Below are 19,918 nucleotides of genomic sequence, written 5' to 3'. Positions count from 1 at the left end.
GTATTATTATTATTATTATTATTATTATTATTATTATTATTATTATTATTATTATTATTATCATCATTATTATCATAATTATTATAATTGTTATTATTATATTATATTATATTATATTATATAATATTATATTATATTATATTATATTATATTATATTATATTATATTATATTATATTATATTATATTATTATTATTATTATTATTATTATTATTATTGTTATTATTATTATTAGTTGCTACAGTCATAATGGAAATAATTTGTAACTGTTGAAAGTAGCAGTCTGTGTCAGTGTTTACTTGTATACTGTTATCGTGAGTGTAATAAACAACAGTCAACCGTCAATCACTGAATAAACTACAAACAAAAGGTTGCGTTAGAATTTTTCACAGCCGATACCTATAACGAATTTATTCTTAAGCAAACGACAGATATAATTTATTCATTAGTCAAAGCCCAAATATCGAACAATGCGGTCGATTATCGCTCAACAGTAGGTTTAAATGCTTTAAAACCCAACCGTGCTTTTATACTTTAATTCTTTAATCTCCTGTAAGTAAATCGATTTAAAGGTCTGAGTTTTCAACGGCGCATAGTGAACGTTATGTCACACTGGATCGTTTAAGAACTGTTCCGAATAGCGACGTCGCCTTAACGACACAACAGTAGCAAAATGGCGGCGCTCAGTATGGGAGCGTTTGGCGCGTACAAGCAAGCTTACAGCCGCTATAAACAAGAATTAGAACAGAGAGAAAAGGAGCTTGAAGAAGGCGAGGAGAATCCGGAAGTTGAGACTGTGTGGATAACAAAACGATACGTTCCGACGGATTTACGTTCAACGGCTCCCGTGCCGAGGCACAAGTTGCTGGCACCTAAGCAACTTCCGTTTCCCGACCGCCACTGGATTCCAAGCCTGGACCCGCCACTCCGAAGCTTCGAGCGAGCGCACTCTGAATTCATCTATACGTCACATCCGTCGACGCGCTGTGAGGACTACTCCACCTTGCGGCAGATGCTGCCGTCCCGAGGAAGCGTCTACAAGCTGAACCCTCCCAACTGGGGCACCTATTATTCACTGCCACCCCTAATTGCGGAGAATTCCCCGAAACGGTTCCCTCTTGTTAACAGCCCTATGACGAGGTAGGTACGAGTTGGAGAGTTGTACAATAACGTGCATGCGGTAATAATAAGCATAGAACCCGTATACATATGCGCCGCAACATTCTTTTACATTTTATGGATAAATTCCACGGATTTTGTTAATGTCCGAAGGCGATTTTAATAATCTCTAAAACAATGTAAACTAATACCATTATTTCCAATTGGTACAACATACATGATGGCGTATTAAACATGATAAACTTAGACAATAGTGTTCTTATGAACCATACATTTATTTAAGACTGTCGTATGATTGACATAAAGTTGAAAGCTCATACGACATGTATTAGTTGGAAGCAACTCTTACTACCACTTAAAATGAGCCGCGTCGTGCGAAAATGGTCCTTATGACATATCCGAACATTGTAGCTCCAAATATGTCTCTGCACCAGTTCACACTCATGCGGAGTCATAATGTCCGCTTATTAGATAACGAAACCTTGCGCGACTTTATAGCAGACACTGTAGCTCCTGACCAGACAGACTGCGCATGCGCAGGCTGATCTGGAGCTACGCTGGACCATACGCTGGCCGCATATGGCAAACTAACCATTTTTGTGCGACACGGCTAAAATAAAATACACTATACGAGTAATAATGCGTGAGTGCAACAAATATTGTGCAATTGAATGCAATCAATTCTTACTCGGTTGATTATGGTATGTCCAAATAGTCTATGGTTGAATGCTTAACAGACCTGACAGCAAAGTCAGTGGTTAAAACAAGTCTAAATCGATTCATGTATATGAACATGTATTAAATGTATATCGGTAATTCAAAAAATAAAAATCGATTTAAAGTAGTGTTAAAACTTTATCGGATTTAATTTGAAATGTTTTCTTTGTAAGCAACTCAATTAAAATAAATGCATGTACTAACACTTACGTTGATTCAAATTCAATCAATACATTTTGCCCATTCGTTTTCTGAATTGGCCTCTATATCGGGTCAATGTTCATAGCTGCATGTTTAATCAGCGTTTTTATTGACAAAGTATACACAGCTAGGATTTGTTCTTCTTTACTGCTGTTCAATTATTGATAGCATGCTCTTTACTAAAGATAACACAACCAACGGTCCCATGATATTCACACGAACAATTGATGCATTTACAATTGTGCCACGAATGAAGGTGAAGTTTTCTAACTGTTTTTATGCTCCCCCAAAATTTATTTTGGGGAGAGCATATAGTCGCCGCTTCGTCTGTCCGCGTGTGCGTCTGTCTGTCTGTCTGTCCGTCCGTGCACAATTTTTGTCCGGCTATTTTTCTCAGCAACTAATGACCGGAATTCAATGAATCTTTATGGGAAGGTTCACTACCAAGAGGAGATGTGCATATTGTCAGCAGGTTCTGGTCGGATGATTTTTCACAGAGTTATGGCCCTTTGAAAATTTCCATTAACTTTTCCATTAACTGTACATATAGTGCAATTCTTGTCCGGGCTATTTCTCAGCAACTGATGACCAGAACTCAATGAAACTCTATTGGAAGCTTCACTACCAAGAGGAGATGTGCATATTATCAGCGGGTTCTGGTCGGATGATTTTTCACAGAGTTATGGCCCTTTGAAATTTTCTATAAAAAAATAATTGTCTCTCAAACTACTGTGCCTTCAAGACGTTTCCTTTTATCTGAATATATAGTGCAATATTGTGACAAAAAAACTTTGGGGAGCATCACCCATCTCCGACGGTTTCTTGTTTTAGATGAACTTGCACACACAATTACATAAATAAAAAATTTACTGTCTTTAGCTTCCTGTTAATATATATAACAGACAATAAAACTCTATTACGGGAAAAGAATGTTGTTCTTACTTATCTCTTATTTTAAAAGAACCTTTTCACGTTTTGTTAAATTGACAAAATTAAAAATTGTTTCAAATTCGCAAATTTTCGTTGCAGTTATGATATTTGTGAGGAAACACTAATACCGGTACTGAACATTTACCATGCTCTAAAATATCCATCATATGCACCTTTTGACGATTTAAGATAAAATTATAAAGCGTTGCAACGCGAAACGATTGAATAATTTGGAGAGTTCTGTTGTTGTCGTTATATTTTTTGACACTTCGAGAGGATTGCTTATATAAAGTATAAAATACATATCTCAGTGTATGAGCACGGATGGCCGAGTGGTCTAAGCGTTAGACTTTTACTCTAGGGGTCAATGGTTCGAGCCCAGATGAGGTCTACGTTTTTTTTCTTAAATTTTATTCTTGTTTTTTTTAATGGAGATTTTTAGATTCAATGTTAACATTTAACAATACGAAGCTTTTAATGACAAACTTCAATACATGCCAAAATATGTGTAAAGATCCCTTTAATAAAAGAACAACAACTATCAAAATACAATAATCAATCGTGGATTACCATTGCAGGTTGAAACTTGACTGAGGTCTAGCCCCACCGCACACTTAACCTAAAATTATCACAAACCAATCGCGCTTCTGAAACGATTTATATCAAATGTACATATGGAGATAGAAAACGAAAACATGAATGCCAAAATGTGACGAGCGGATGGAATACTGCACACATACTTTTAGTGTACTAGTTTCGTAACTATCGAAAATCTTTTAAAATTAAAGTCGTTCGTTTGCAAAGAATACTGATCGTCGCTTATTTGACCATCATAACAAATCGTTGATATCGTATTATATCCTAATACAGCGGGACAAATATGATCTTTTTTTACTTCACATATTGGGGTTCGTGGAAGATTTTATGCAATAATAGACTCTACGATCTGTTGCAATTTGTAAAGATCTGTTGCAATTCAAAAATAAATTTAAGTTGATCGCAAAAAGTCAATTGTCGATAGTAATCCCAGTCAAATATTCGATCAAATGTACGGACATTGTATATTCTTTAAGAGCATTGTCCTTTATTGTTTTTGCCATGCTAAGCACGTGAATGTGATAATACAGGATATGTGTGTAAAAACTCGTGTCCTCCACAAATAAACTTAATTGTCACATACTTTGGTCTCACTATTCAAGAACTATATACCAAAAGAAATAAAACCATAACATGATGTGCATACGTGTATTTGATTGTTCCACGCCGTTCGCCTAATTTATGCTCTGACAAATGATTCCATGTCAAAAAGGATACTATTGAATGAACTATTATAAACTCCACCCTCACGGATGTAAAGGCATCCATTGGCCGTGTACCTGTGAAAAAAGTTGGTTTGAAATCGGCCGAAATCAAGAGCTTACGCAACACGAAATGTAGCTACTGTTCAGCGACAGATAAGAATTAAGTAAATGTTGATAAAATCAATTTAACGGCGCATTTGAGTGGATATACAAACCCACAAAGTACAACACATCAAATAGAAATTGCACTTAATATCAAGTGCTTTGAAATGTATACCCCGGAAACTATACATCTAAATATACTCCGTTCGTTCCAATTCATTATTTTTTAACAAGTCCTTTCGAAAGGTCCCTGCCGGAAAGGCGAACCAAATAATAACATATGTTGACAAATTGTATTACGCTTTCGCGAAGAGGTAGCAAACGATCTCGTGCATTATTTTACTTTTCAAACGTCAACTTTCGGCAACGTTGTGACATTTAACGCTACAGTGGTACTTGCTTTAATTAAATGTTTCCGGTTAGTGCGGGCCAGGTTTTCTTAGGTGTGATATTTTAAAAGATTTATTCTATGAATTGTGTATACTGTACTTTTTCAATACACTAAACACATAATAATGTTTAATAAAAAATGCGAACATGCCAATATAACTAAATACTTCCGCTCGTTCAATCATCATGTTATGTAATCGCAAAATCTAAATTGTAACATTAAAGATTAAAAACTTAAAATATGAATCATGCCATCTCCAAGAAATCGAGATATATTGGTTTGCATTTGTCCACCGGTCGGTCTGTTGGTCTAACGGCCTACAGAACGCTTTGCCCTACAACCATACCCATTTGTCTAGTGGTAACTTATTGCCTATAAGTCGGTGGTAGGGATGGGATCTGGTCGTATCTTTTTCACATTTTATCCCGTTGTTTCGTTGCAGATATGTGGATGACATGCACTTAACGAATCGGCTCTTCAAACTTCATTAACTCCACCAACTGCCGTCATCGATCTCATCTTTCGTCTGCGTGATGCAATTATTGTGTGTTCATTTCTATTGTCAGTATTTTCTTTAGGCAAACTTATTGTAGAAACAGTATTTGAATGTTATTTATTAAGAATCACAAATGAAAATTTACCTTTGGAAGTATGTGTAACCTACGTTTCACTATCTTCTAACATGTATGTTTGTATAGAGCGATATTTTACAACTTGCATGTAAACAGTATTATGGATTTTATTTAATTTGAAATATTGAAAATGAAAATGAAAAATATATTTATTATAAACATGTTTTTGTCTTTAAATTAAAAAAAACACATATATTTAGCCACACTGTAATTTTCTAAATTGCGTGAATACGCGTTCATATATAGGCTATAGCACGCGACAATAAAGCCTGTCCATATAAATTCGAATAAAGTATATTGTACGTTATGTTTAAGGTGTACCTATGCATGCACGTATAAGAGGTAGCCTTTTAGTGTCTATTTTATCACTGTTAATGTGTGAAAGTATATTATTGCTTGAATTGTTGCTATTTTAATGCTGAAAATACATAATTACGACCACGAATTTAAAGACGTAAACTTACACAGAACACATGATACCTAAAAACATATTAATGCACTTTGGTCAAAATAAGGATAGCGGTATTAATGTATTGTCATTTGGAATTTTTATACACTAAATGCACGATCATCTGTAATTTAAAAGTTGGATTGAGGCAATTTGTAAAATTCATATGTTTTATTGTTTCTATGAAATGTTAAACGAGGTTTGTGTTTAATGTTTAAACGATGGTCTTTGCAGGTGTGTAGTTGTTTTGCTCGTATATATCAATAGAACTTAAATTGTTTTACATCCTTTTGGTATTTTTCCATTTGAAAAATATTTTCTATTGTCTGATTTGTACCAATCAGTATTAATCTTCCATTAAATGTTGTTATTTGTCAATGCTCCGTGTTTGTAGTGATGTAGAAAAGAGAAATGTCGAGTGGAGCGTGTGTACCGAATATTTAGACGCAACGCCTCACATGTACATATGGCATTTCCGATGTACAATCACTGTATTCATACTACCATTTGATGCATCGATGCTTATGCTAAAGGAGTGATTTTCCAGACACCCCCCCATGAAATGCGATAAACTTCTTTCGTAATTACTCTCTATAAAATAAAGAAGTATGTAATAGTATCTAAAATCAATTAATTAAAACGGATGCCCAATCGACGAGCCCCAAACTGAATTAGACATTGAATCGTTAAATATAATTCAAACTTGGTTTATTTGTTTAGTTTGTATACGATGCATAAATGGGATTGACACTGTTTTCACTTTGCGACCGTAAATGTTAGTTCGATCCTAGAATTGGATTTAATGATGTTTCTAAACAACAGTACCGATCCTATCCATGAAACCTGTCAAATGCGACATCTGAAATTGGTCACTGGCGCTCGATTGGTCATTGTATGTTCGAGTACTGCTAAAATGTACCCTGGGTACTCTTAAGTATACTTAAATTAACCCCGGGTACGGAAAATATACTAACACGTACCCGGCAAATTTAGACTGTACCCGAGATTCCTTCCCGCCCAAAATCCGATGGATTCTGCGCTGCGGAATATGAAATAAAATTCTCTTTGAACAACACCTGCCTCAACATGCTTTTTATGCTACCCCCAAATTTATTTATTTTTTGGGGGGGTGGGGGGGGGGAGCATATAGTCGCCGCTTCGTCTGTCCGTTCGTCCGTGCACAATTTTTGTCCGGGCTATTTCTCAGCAACTAATGACCGGAATTCAATGAAACTTTATGGGAAGCTTCACTACCAAGTGGAGATGTGCGTATTATCAGCGGGTTCTGGTCGGATGATTTTTCACAGAGTAAATGCCCTTTGAAAAAAAAAAAATCTTGTCCCCCCCCCCCCCAACTACTGTGCCGTCAAGACGTTTCCTTTTATCTGAATATATAATGCAATATTGTGACAAAAAACCTTTGGGGAGCATCCCACGTCTCCGACGGTTTCTTGTTGAATAGTAGTTTCGATAATATCGAGTTCATTTAACAAAATATTGACATAAATATGAACATAATTAATTCGAAAAAAATAGCGGACAACGTCAAATTTAGCGTTAGAATTCCCGGGTACGTTTCAGTATATTTTTCGTACCCTGGGTACATTTAAGTAAATTTTCCGTACCCGGGATACATTAAAGAAGTACCCGAGCCCACAATTACCAATCGAGCATCACTGGCATTAAACAAAAGTACATAATAATAAGAATTCCTCGCTTGCTAATATATCTGTGGCTTTGTTATTCTCTTTTTCTCGATAAAATTGAACAAGCATACAACTTCAATAGCTCGTTGTTGGTAGACAGAAAAACTCGACCGTGGAGGGAACAACGGCATGCAATGTACTTTCATAAAAAAAAGACATAAGAAACAATTAAATATACAATGAAAAGGCTGCAGATTTCTGAAAAGACATCGCGTATACAGATCATTCGCAGGAAACGGACTAGAAAGTGTATCAATCATGTTGTTGACATAATCGGGCTTACGTCGATATGGTGTAAGATTTTCCTCCGACCAGTTATTAAAGTGGCGAGGGGAAACGATCCATTTTAATGCATGTATTATAATAACATACCACACCAACATACTATATATAACACACACATATTTATCAATATCAATCTCCAGTACCGATATGTTTATTACGGGATAAGCGGGTTGGCTCTCGATATCAAACTGCTTATAGTTAAACATAAGAAACTAAACAATTGATTTTACATGGCTTTATTTGCAGGGAAGTGTCACAATATATTAAATCAGCATGCTAAAACATCGGATGCATCTTTCAGTGTCATTTTTGGTGAATATGACACATATTGAAAAAACAACAAGAAGATCAGTTTATAGAGTGAATCAATCAATGGTTGTAAACAAAAAAATACAGCAAACAAATAAAGTAAATGTATAATACAACTATAAAATTAAGTCAACCTATTAGGAAAGTTGTTGTTTTGGCAGTAAGTTGCTTTTACTGTGATAGGAAATTAGTTACTGGTGTAGTGGTATTATAAAACAACAACTTATGGTCCACAACAGCACACACTAGTATTATTCCACAACAACGGCTACTATACTACTACAACAACTACCAATTTATTACTACAAAACTACTAATTTACTAATACAACAGTTACTAATTTACTACTACAACAGTTACTAATTTACTACTACAACAGCAACTAATTTGCTACCACAACAACAACTAATATTCTACCACAGCAAACAATTTACTACATCAACAACTATTTTACTATTATAACAACGACAACAACAAAAATACCAACACAACAACAACTAATATCCAACAACAACTAATATACTACCAACACAACAATTAATATACTAAAAACAACTAATATAATACCACAACGGGAACTTATTTACTACCACAACAGTAAGTCAGATATATTACCAAGACAATAACCAGTTTCCTATCACAGTAGCAGCAATTATTTACTACCGAAACAACAAATAATATACAATAATATACTAGCACATCAACAACTAATTTACTTTTGGGAGAGGATCCAGATAATGTTGCAAAAACTTGTAATTCAATCCAATGCATATTTGATGCAATTAATACGTTAAAACTAACTAATTTACCAAATTTAACATTTAAAAACCATCTACTGCACTTCCACAAAAAATCTGACATAATACAACAAGCAATACCATACCACAACAACATTTAAGTTTTGTCCACAACACGAATTACATTCTCCTTAATAACCTTATTTTTATCACAACATCACAATATAACGTACTATCACGATGAAAAAAAGAAGGAATGAAGATTCGGCCGCAAACCTTCTTGCTTAACTGTGTTGAAATCACACACTCTTCCACAACATTTAATGATTTACTGCGACAGAAATATACTCTTCTATACATTACACTTGAGTTCTGCCGTGTGACAAACCAATGTCGTACAAGAAATGCTTTGATGTTTTAACAAGGAATGATTTATGTTACATGAAAAAATCTTAGCATTTAGTTACGTACATTCAAAGGACAACATAAATTATCTTACATGGTGCTTGCACTTAGATTTGGCAAATGGAACGGTGGTTCTGAAAATGTATACATGTACTTCGGAAGCGTTAAATAATTCCTTTCAAATGAATTTTATAAAATTAATGTTTTCAAAAAGGTTTAACGAACGTATTTTACAGTCACTGCCATGGTTACAAACATATTGTGTAAAGCACGTTTTGGGTATGGAATTACTCATTGACAAATTAAGTATATAAATGTACATCACAACAAACATAAAACAGATTGGATTCACAAACGTATGGTATTTATTCTAAAGTAGAAACTTATAAATTAATCTGTCCACGTTGATTCTTCAGTCAGAAATAAACTGCAACACCGCCGAATAATATTTTAAACACTAAGCTAAATCTAAAGCTATTCTCTGGATGTTAGTATTGTAACATGAGTTATGTCCCTTCTTTAATTCCAAGCTCCGAAGTTCTGTCTGTGAAAAATCTCTTTAAAATAAACGTCTGTCCGAGGCCCGTAATAAGAACGGCGAACGTCTGGAAGACGGACATCCATGTGACGTTCGAAAGTAACGTCTCCGCGATATGGCGTCCTATGGATTCCTTAATCCGGAAGTCACGTTGAAATCGCATCACCGTCGTCAGAGTCTCGTGGATTTCATCGCACGAGCTCTCACCGGAAGTCCGCACGAAAGGTATTTGCTGATTGGCTTCCCCTGCTAACGAATGTACGTCCGCTGGCCTCAAATCGGCGTAAACTACCTTGTGGACCCAGGACGAAAACTCGTTGCTAAAGCATATCTGGTAATCCCCTCTTGAAGTCTCAAACTCGAATCGACCTTCGCTGGCCTTGTCTTGGCGGTAAATTATTTTCCCGTTTGGACTTCTTACGTGTACGTCGATATCCTGCTGACCCCCCTTCAATACCTTGTATTCTAACACGTAATCTTTCGGGCCTTCGAAAAGCTCAATTAAACAGAACCGCTTTTGGTCCGGAACTTCGAAAGTCAACGCTGTACCTCTCGCAGAGGCTGTGCAAAATACGCACACAACTATTACCATGGAGATGAAACCAATTTCCATCTTGCCTGCTAAAACTTCCGGGCCGTTCCTTCATTTGGAGATCACAAAATGGTCTAACACGATGATATAGAAAACTATGTCACTATGAGCAGATATTCACAAACGAAAACTGAATCGATCACAAGCATTCATACGGCGGTGACAGGTGTTGCGAACTGCATCGGGGCCCCTTTATCCGATGAACACTCAATGGCGGCAGCTTGTCACGATCGAAAATCAGAACAAAAGGGAAAAGGCCTCACGTACGTTGGATCCAATATCATCGGTAACAGCAGCGCCTATTTACGTTTAATCTAATGCAATCTTCGCTGAAGCTGAAAACAACACTATTTGACCATTTGCTATTAAAGGGGCCTTTTCACGTTTTGGCAAATTGACAAAAATAAAATAAATGTTTCAGATTCGCAATTTTCGTTGAAGTTATGATATTTATGAGGAATTAGTTATACTGACCATTTACCATTCTCTAAAATATCCATTATAGATATTGTTGACGTTTTAAAAACCTGAAAGTTATAAAGCGTTGCAACGCGAAACGATCGAATAATTTTGAGAGGTCTGTTGTTGTCATTATATTTTGTGACACTACTAGGATTGCTTACATAAAGTATAAAATACATCATTCATTGTAAAATCACGGATGGCCGAGTGGTTTTAGCGTTAGAAGTTTTACTCCGGGTGTCAGTGGTTCGAGCCCAGTTGAGGGTTACCTTTTTTCTTTCTTTGATTTTATTCTTGTTTTTTACTGGAGATTTGAGATCCAATGTTTACATTTATCAATATAAATCATTTAATCATAAACTTCAATACATGCCAAAATATGTGAAAAGGTCCCTTTAAGGTCTTCTTTTACATTATTCGTCTTACAATGTCTTACACGGAAAGTCATATAAGTATGCGGTAGTATGTATACCAGGTTTGATATCATCTGTTTTACATCTTGCATTGATTATATTTATAGCAGAGCGCTCCCCCCTTTCCATCTTCGCCAAGGTTAAACAATTCGAATTGATAACCAGTTTCATTATGTACAGCGCAATGATGGTTGCAACATCTGGTGGAAAGAGGCTTTTACTAAAGTATGTTTGCTCGAATGACGAATACTAATTTTATAAAGAAAAGAAACTGTATACGAACGTGTTGCCGCATTATTTCTATGAAATTAAATATTAAGGGCGGGTGGTAATGCAGTAAGTTATTCGGCCTTAGGAAACGTCGGTGTATGACTCCAATCTTAACGCAGAGTTGTCGTTCCATGTTCCTATACACAATTTGATCAAACTTTCCAGTCAAATCTCTGCGCGGTGGTTGGTATGACTCTAGACACAAAAGTGTCCCGGGCGGACCGAAATTTGCAAACAAAAGAGCCACATCTCCCTTCTCTGCATATAGATTGCGAAGACATTTACCGTGCATCATTATCTTATATATATTAACCATCATTTCAAGTTTAATAACATTAGGAAAAGGAGTTCTACGGTATGGCTCCAGACACAAACATGTTCCGGACTGACGTACGGACAAGGCAAAACAATATCCATATGCAAAAGTCGGGGAAAAACTAACGAAAAAATAATAAAATTAATCAACTGAGGCAGTTATGTTCCATGGAATTCGCTTTATTCCATCAATTGATTCCCCGGATTGTTATTTGTTAAATATTTTACAAGTGTATTTGAATATTAGGGAATTTTAATTGTTATATCTTCTGTTTTTAGACTTGTACAGAATAATAACTATACAGTTTGCCTTAATCTTTTAAATTTGTTATATCATAAACCAAAGAAAAAATCTCAGCGGTTTCCAAAAACCACGAGTTGCATTTCTATGTAACCCATAAGCATTATTTTAGTTATATTTAACCTACGTTTAGTAGATTTTATAAATAAAATATATTTCTCACCTACCGGGAAACATAAACATCAACAATCTGGTTTTTATTTATGTATTGTTTTGTTTTAGTAGTACTGAATATATATGAACAAAGTAAAAAACAAAACAAATGTCGATGAGTCTAAATAATTGGAAATCTGCATTTCATTCGCCGAATCGGTAGGCATATTTTTATTTATGTGTCGCTGATATATAATTCGGAGATGGTCTTTTTCGGATTTTAATACGAATGATAATGACAACGCAGTCACATTGCGGTTGTCATTGATAGAACGCATTTTTAGCTCCACCAAAAGAGCGGGGCTTATCTCATGGTCCTGTGTCCGTCGTGCGTTTGTGGGTGCGTGCGTTAACTTTTCCTTTTAAGATCCTCGCCTTAACTACAAGTCCAATTCTGATAAAACTTCTCACAAATGTTTCTGGGGTGAACCTCTTTCAAATTTGTTCAAATTATGCCCCTGGTGTCAAATTTGATCCCGCCCTGGGGGACAATAAATTGAACATATGCTTATATAAAGCCTATTTTGTGCAAACTTAAAAAAACATTTTTGTCCATAACCATTGGGCCAAGTGCTACCACATTTGGTATGTATTGACATATTAATAGTTCCCTACTTAGTTTGTTCAAATTATGCCCCTGGGTCAAATTTGACACTGCCCCTGGGGTCACAAAAATAAACATACGCTTAAATAAAGCCTATTTTGTTCAAACTTAAAAAATATTCTTGTCCATAACCGTATGGCATAGAGCTACCAAATTTGGTATGTAGTGACATCTAATAGTTCCTACCAAGTTTGTTCAAATTAAGCCCCTGGGATCAAATTTGACCGTTCTCAAGGGGTCACAAAATTGAACATATGCTTATATTGGGCCTATTTTGTGCAAACTTAAAAATCTTCTTGTCCATAACCATTGGGCCTATTTCTACCAAATTTGGTATGTATTAATTAACTATAAAAATCTTTTAGTTCTCTACCAAGTTTTTTCAAATGATTCCCCTGGGGTCAAATTTGACCCTGCCCCGGGGGTCACAAAAATGAACATATGCTTAAATAAGGCCTATTTTGTGCAAACTTTAAAAATCTTCTTGTTCATAATTATAGAGCCTAGGGCTACTAAATTTGGTATGTAGTGACATCTAATAGTCCTCTGCCAAATTTGTTTAAATTATTCCCCTGGGCTCAAATTTGAACCTGTCCCAGGGGTCACAAAATTGAACATATCCTTTTATAAAGCCTCTTTTGTGCAAACTTAAAAAACCTTCCTGTCCATAACCATTGGGCCTAGGGCTACCAAATTTGGTATGTAGTGACATCTTATAGTTCGCTACCAAGTTTGTTCAAATTATGCCCCTGGGGCAATTTAAAAGTTGTTCAAGAAAATTTGATTCGTCAATAAACATGGCCACAGGAAGTCGTTGAACTTTGCATGTTATGCGCAGGGCTCTTGCTAGGATTTTAAAACAGGAGTCTATGGACTCCTTCCTTGGAAAAAGTAGGAGTCCAAAAAAAAAAGTAGGAGTCCAGTTGTATTTTGCACACATCTTCAAATTTTCAACAAAATATACATATTTTTTTATTGGTTTTATTATTCAAAACCCACATTACACTAGTCCTTACTTGAATGTCTAGTTTTAATCAGTGGTCATGATACAATTAACATAACACATTTTTTATCAAATGCCATTAACCCCATGCATATACATTTTTGTGCACATTAAAAACATAACAGGGCACATAGTTTGGACACTTTATTAATTAATAGTAATATTTAGATCAGCAAGCACTGTCTGTTTCATTACAACAAATTGTCAAACATCAAATTTAAACATGCACAAACTAAGTAAGAAACACAACACAAAAAATTGACTTTCTGACCTATAATATTAAAATAATACTAAAATGTTATGAACCCTTCTGATGGTGTTCCAGTTTAAACAATTATAAGATTCACATAAGGTTAACAGTTTCAAACACCTTGAGGTAATCAGTCTTGTCAGCATTTTATTAGCGAGGCTGTTTTCGGAGAAAACCCGAGCTATTGTCATAGCCAGCAAGTTGTCCGCCGTCCACCGTAGGCGTCGTGCTTAAACCTTAACATTGGCCATAACTTTTTAAATATTGAAGATAGCACCTTGATATTTGGCATGCATGTGTATCTCATGGAGCTGCACATTTTGAGTGGTAAAATTTCAAGGTGAACATCATCCTTCAGGGTCTAGGGTTGAAAAAACAAAGTAAAGGGAAGTAATAAGCTTTAAATGGACATAGTTATCTGACCTGCCCACGTATATTTTTGTTAAATAAATCAAAGCGGCCCAGTAGGCGGCATTGTGTTTCTGACAAACACATTGTGGTAAAAGGTCAAGGTCATCCTTTACGGTCTATGGTAAAAATTACAGATTTAAGGGAAGTAATAAGCTTTAAAAAGGGATCCCCGGTTAGATTGTACAAAATTCAAGGGAAGTATTAACCTTTAAAGGGAGATGATTTCTATACCTGCCAAATGATAAATAGATGTTTTATTTCAATGCGGCGCAGTAGGGGGCATTGTGTTTCTGACAAACACATCTCTTGTTGGGTCACTAGGTCAAAGGTCAAGGTCACTGTGACCTCTAAAAAAAATAAAAAATTCTGACATGCTTTTGCAGCGGAGCGTGGTACCCGTTATGCGGTGCTCTTGTTTTCTTCTCTTCCTCTTTTCACAAAAAAACTGCACACTTCTTGATGCTGCGAATTGCTCCACATCTGGGCCATCTTCTTTTATTCGCATTAGCATCTTCACTGCTTTTTCCTGCCACCTCAGAGCAATATGATAGTAATAACCAACATATAAGTTTGCCCCCGTCAAATTATTGTGCAAACTATAAATGTTGCACGTGCTTTCTTACTCTCGATATATTGCGTCTAACTCAGATTATGAACCGTTAGCTCCGTCCATTCTAACATTTCATTCAACAAAGTTATCTCAGGTGTAAGCGAGATTGATATTGATTGGCCCAGCTAGCATGCGGGCTTCCATAACAAAAAAGTCACGTGTGGTCGCTTACTATAGTGCAGACTGGGTTTCACTTTTTGTTTAAATGCTTACGCTGACAATGAAACCAAATTGAAAACCAGTCCAGATTTAAATGGCGGACAATTTCGGTACATTTCAGCTGCTTGACATGACGCAATTTTCAATGCTTTTATACATTTTTATTGCAAAAAAACGTGCGTACCAGGGACTCTTGTTTGGTTTGGAACATGCGTCCTTTTTCAAATTTATGCGTACAAATATGCATAATTAAGCGTTTCGGAGAGCCCTGATGCGTTTTTGCTATTTTAATTATTCATTATGGGATGAATAAACTATTTTCTTCTCAAACTAAAAGTTTATCAAAATACACTTGGAATAACTTTTTAATTATAAGAGATAAATGCATACATGTCGAGCGTGAAAGGTAGACCAACATGTTAACTATCCATAAATGTTAACCCTTTACGAAACAACACATTTTGGACTGTCCCAAATTGAAAGAGATTGCAGACGAGAAATAATATTTTTAAGAACTATTTATAAATTGGCTGGGTGGGGTAGAAATCATTGTGATTAAAGGAGAAATTACTCTCATGAGCACTTTCTCCTTTTTGAAACCGGAAGTCTTGTTTTCAAAACGAAAACAAACACTTCAGAAGGAGTTATAAAAAAACAGTGGAGCGATACAGGGCCATCATGGCTCTCTTATTTTAATAGAAAAATCAAGATAACTTGTATATTTTCGGAGTGTATTAAATTGTCTCCACAGATTGTTCTTAATTCTAAGGCAGGCGTCAAATCTACACACGCTGCTGATTTATGCAATTTTATGCACACAAAATGTTTCATGAATTGAACCTGAGTCAAAAATGCGGGGTGGATGGTAATAGGTTGCCTAATTTTGCGTAACGGTTTAGCCAAATGGGAGCTGGGATCTGAGTCACATGATAGACAATGTCACCCGTGTCTAGCGCCCTTTTGGTGTGAAACGTCATTTCATGTTTGGTGGTTTCTTGCTTGCCCAGCAGGGAAGAAGGGAACCTGTAATTACATAATAAGATTAATTTAGTTTTTTTGTTCAAGTTGACAACATTTTTCAATAAATGTTCAATTCACTCAGATTGGTTTTCTGGTACTTTCATTGTATGTTAGCGGAAAGGCGATTAATAAAATTAATTAATCGAATATAACAGTCAAATGTACATGCGGTGATATTTCTTACACTGCGCTGATCCATTTGTAAACTCAGATTTTCATTCAAATTGAAATGAGACGCATTCTGAGAAAACGGGGCTAAATGCATGATGATGTGCGTAAAGTGTTGTCCCAGATTAGCCTAGGCAAATCAGGGACGACCTTTTGCGATTTTATGGTATTTTTAGTTTCAAGGCAGTCCCTCTGTACCGAAAATCAAGTTTAGTCTGCACAGGCTAATCTGGGATGACACTTTACGCACATGCATTATGCCCAGTTTTCTCAGAACGCTATTCGTAAACGCTCGCAATCATGCAAATGCGAAAAAGCGAATCCGACTGATATAAATAGCACATAGTTCAAATGATGTTTTACAGAGGTGGTGAGACAAAGCATGTGGAAGCCCCTGCATTTCGTCTGGCGCCATATGCTGGTGGTGGACTGTACAGACTTTATCACCTCATCAAAATAGACACAGTGCCTGATCTTCCAGGTTTGACATTTTTGTAAAGCTTTGTTTTTTAATGGTTCAAATTTATATCATTCACAGCCGTGATTTTCTTCACAAATATGGTGCCATTTACACAAAGAAATTCAGAACACATTTTTCACATTTAATGATTTTAAATTTAATAACACTCTAAATTACTTTTTTATTAGAATGTATATGCTTTTTTTTCAGCGTTAGTCTAATTTTATTGCCATGCAACGGCACTATAAACTGGATAACTATATTAAAATTTAATAAACATCATTGTGCAAATAAACTTATACATGTAGAATACTGTCATACATAAACTGTTATTTCCACACAATTTATTTACCATGTATGTCCCATTTCACTGAACCCTAGTTTCACTTTACGCTTAAATAGCCCTGGTATGTAAGATTGTACACAATAGTGCCCATTTAATTGCTCATCATAATTGTTTTATGATATAATTGTTATAATGGTTGAATTCAGAAAAAAAAAGATGTTATATTTTGCAGAGTATGGCATCCACACCAATGCTGCGGGCCACTTTACCCCGCAGAGCAGCTGCATCATGGGACTGCGTTACAAAGTGAAGAAGATCCTTGATTCTAATGGCCAGTCATCCGTGGTGGTATTGGCTCAGGTACAGGAATCTGTTTTACAAAGCAATTGTTAGCTCTTGTGATTGCTCAGGTGAGCTTTTGTGACCAGTCTTTGTCCGTCGTCCGTCCGTCCATCATCCATCCGTTCACATTTGTTCGTAAACACTCTAGAGGCCACATTTATTGTCCGATCTTCATGAAACTTGGTCAGAAGATTTTTCCAAATGATATCTCGATCGAGTTCGAAACTTAGTCATGCTGGGTCAAAAACTAGGTAAAAAAAGAGTAAAACCTTGTAAAAACTGTAGAAGTCACATTACATGCCCAATCTTCATGTAACTTTGTCAAAATGTATGCCTTAAGGATATGTTTATTGAGTTCAAAAGTGGTTCCGGTCTGTTGAAAAACATGGCCGCCAGTGGGCAGGGCATTTTCCTTATTTGGCTATAGAGAAACCTTGTAAACACTAGAGGTCACAATTTTTGCCCAATCATCATGAAAGTTGGTCGAAACATTGGTTTTATTGGTATCTCGGACAAGATTTTAAATGGTAAGGATCGGTGAAAAAATATGGATGCCAATGGGCGGGGCATTTTTCTATAGTGAAAACATGTGGACACTCTAGAAGTCACATTTTTGGCCCAATTTTCATGAAATTTGGTCAGAACATTTGTTTCCTTGATACAAGAGTTGAGTTTGAAAATGGTTCCGGTCAGTTGAATAACATGGCTGCCGGGGGAGGGGCAGTTTTCTTATATTTATATAGTAAAAAAAGCTTGTGAACACTCTAGAAGTCACATTATTTGCTTAATCATCATGAAACTTGGTGAAAAGATTGGTTTTATATATATCTCAGATGAGTTCGCAAATTGTCCCGATCGGTCAAAAAACATGGCCGCCAATTGGGTGGGGCAGTTTTCCTTATGTGACCAGAGATAAACCTTGTGATCGAACACTATAGAAGTCACATTTTTTGCGTAATCATCTTGAAACTTCGTCGAAACATTGGTTTTATTGATTTCTCGGACAATTTGAAAAATGGCTCCGATCTGTGAAACACACTTTTTAGCTCCCCTGATTGCTCAGGTGAGGTTTTAGGATTGGTCATTGTCAGCCGTTCGTTCGTCCACATTTGGTGTGTAAACATTCTAGCATTCACATTTCTCAAGCATTCTTTATCAAAGTTGATGAAAGATCTCAGTCAAGTTTGATAATGAGCAAAATCACATAATAAATGCCAAAATTATTGCCCTTAGATTGTCCAAATTTTCATTATATTATACGAAATCCTTGTAAACACTCTAGAGGTCACAATTTTGTTTCAGATTTTATGAATCTTGGTCATATTTATTTTTGTAAGCAAAGTTTGATGTTTGGTTAGGGGGGTCAACTCAAAATATAGGTAACCAGGTCAAATCTTACACAAATAAAAACACTCAATGCGCCAGAGTTTTGGTTCAATAATGATGAAACTTGACCAGGATGTTAGTCTGGACAATATCTAGGTAAAGTTTGACATTTGGTAAAGATTGAATGAACTGACTCCTCTCAGGTGAGCGAACTAGCGCCATCTTGGCCCTCTTGTTTAACATGTTATTCATGACAGCAAATTTTTTACCCCAATTGGGAAAAGAACCGGAATCAGTCCAATGGGGAAACATGAGGGCAAAAAAACCTGAAATTAGGAAAATTTGCGGCGTAACTTCATATTGGGAAATTTGTGTTTTTGACTTTTTGCTCCCAAATACTTTAAAATTGATAACTAAGTGTTGTCAAGTTGTCAATATTATATTAACTTAGTTTCAAGCAATAGAGATGCATAGGGAAACTAACTAAATCTTGCATTTTATTTATTTAAAAACAAAATTATTTTTTTTGGAAACCATCAATTGGGAATTTTTTTGACAGCAATGTGGAAATTTGTAGTTTTTTCCTAATTGGGAAAGTGCCCTATTCCGGTACTTTATAAAGAAGGAAAATAGCTGCAAGATAAATCCGTTTTCGCAAAGCAAATTGGGATATTTTGATGCCATTTGTCAGTCTGTTAGATTGTCCATAACACTTGTCTCTGTTCCATTAGACATGTACCCTTTGAGGGATTTTCATGAAACTTTCCTCAAATGTTACGATAAATAATGCAGAAAGGATGAGTTAGTCATCCTAGCTCAAGTTCTTGGTTCTAATTCAAAGTTCTAGCCATCAATTCTGTGTCATCTTCCTATCTCCTTTATTCTTGAATGATTTTCATGAAACTTGGTTAATGGTTTGGTCCAACTTGTTTAAATGTTTAGGTCATAAAAA

At 35.8% G+C, this 19,918-nt stretch overlaps 2 protein-coding genes across 4 annotated transcripts in view; both read left to right on the top strand.

Moving 5' to 3' along the window:
- The first annotated feature begins 452 nt into the window (after positions 1 to 452).
- Positions 453 to 5,556, top strand: LOC127874869 (uncharacterized). Its single transcript, XM_052419534.1, has 2 exons — positions 453 to 1,140; positions 5,204 to 5,556. The coding sequence occupies exons 1-2, from the start codon at positions 674 to 676 to the stop codon at positions 5,250 to 5,252; spliced, it is 516 nt and encodes a 171-aa protein (XP_052275494.1). The 5' UTR covers positions 453 to 673; the 3' UTR covers positions 5,253 to 5,556.
- A 6,782-nt stretch (positions 5,557 to 12,338) lies between these two features.
- The window catches only part of LOC127874854 (serine/threonine-protein kinase dst2-like), a 30,788-nt gene continuing 23,208 nt past the window's right edge, over positions 12,339 to 19,918 (top strand). For all 3 annotated transcript variants that reach the window (XM_052419511.1, XM_052419510.1, XM_052419509.1), the window contains exons 1-3: positions 12,339 to 12,486; positions 16,918 to 17,033; positions 17,531 to 17,658. In XM_052419511.1, coding sequence (XP_052275471.1) covers positions 12,437 to 12,486; positions 16,918 to 17,033; positions 17,531 to 17,658 — 294 coding nt within the window. In that variant the 5' untranslated portion in view covers positions 12,339 to 12,436. The remainder of the gene's footprint in view (positions 12,487 to 16,917; positions 17,034 to 17,530; positions 17,659 to 19,918) is intronic.

The sequence above is a fragment of the Dreissena polymorpha genome, chromosome 3 (assembly GCF_020536995.1).
Source record: "Dreissena polymorpha isolate Duluth1 chromosome 3, UMN_Dpol_1.0, whole genome shotgun sequence".
Lineage (NCBI taxonomy): Eukaryota > Metazoa > Mollusca > Bivalvia > Myida > Dreissenidae > Dreissena > Dreissena polymorpha.
Note: the sequence above shows the minus strand (reverse complement) of the source record. Positions and strands in the feature narration are given on the sequence as shown.

Coding starts and splice junctions, on each gene's coding strand:
- LOC127874869 (XM_052419534.1), top strand. CDS start 674: ATGGCGGCGCTCAGTATGGGAGCGTTTGGCGCGTACAAGCAAGCTTAC. Junction 1,141..5,203: donor GTTAACAGCCCTATGACGAG/GTAGGTACGAGT, acceptor GTTTCGTTGCAG/ATATGTGGATGACATGCACT.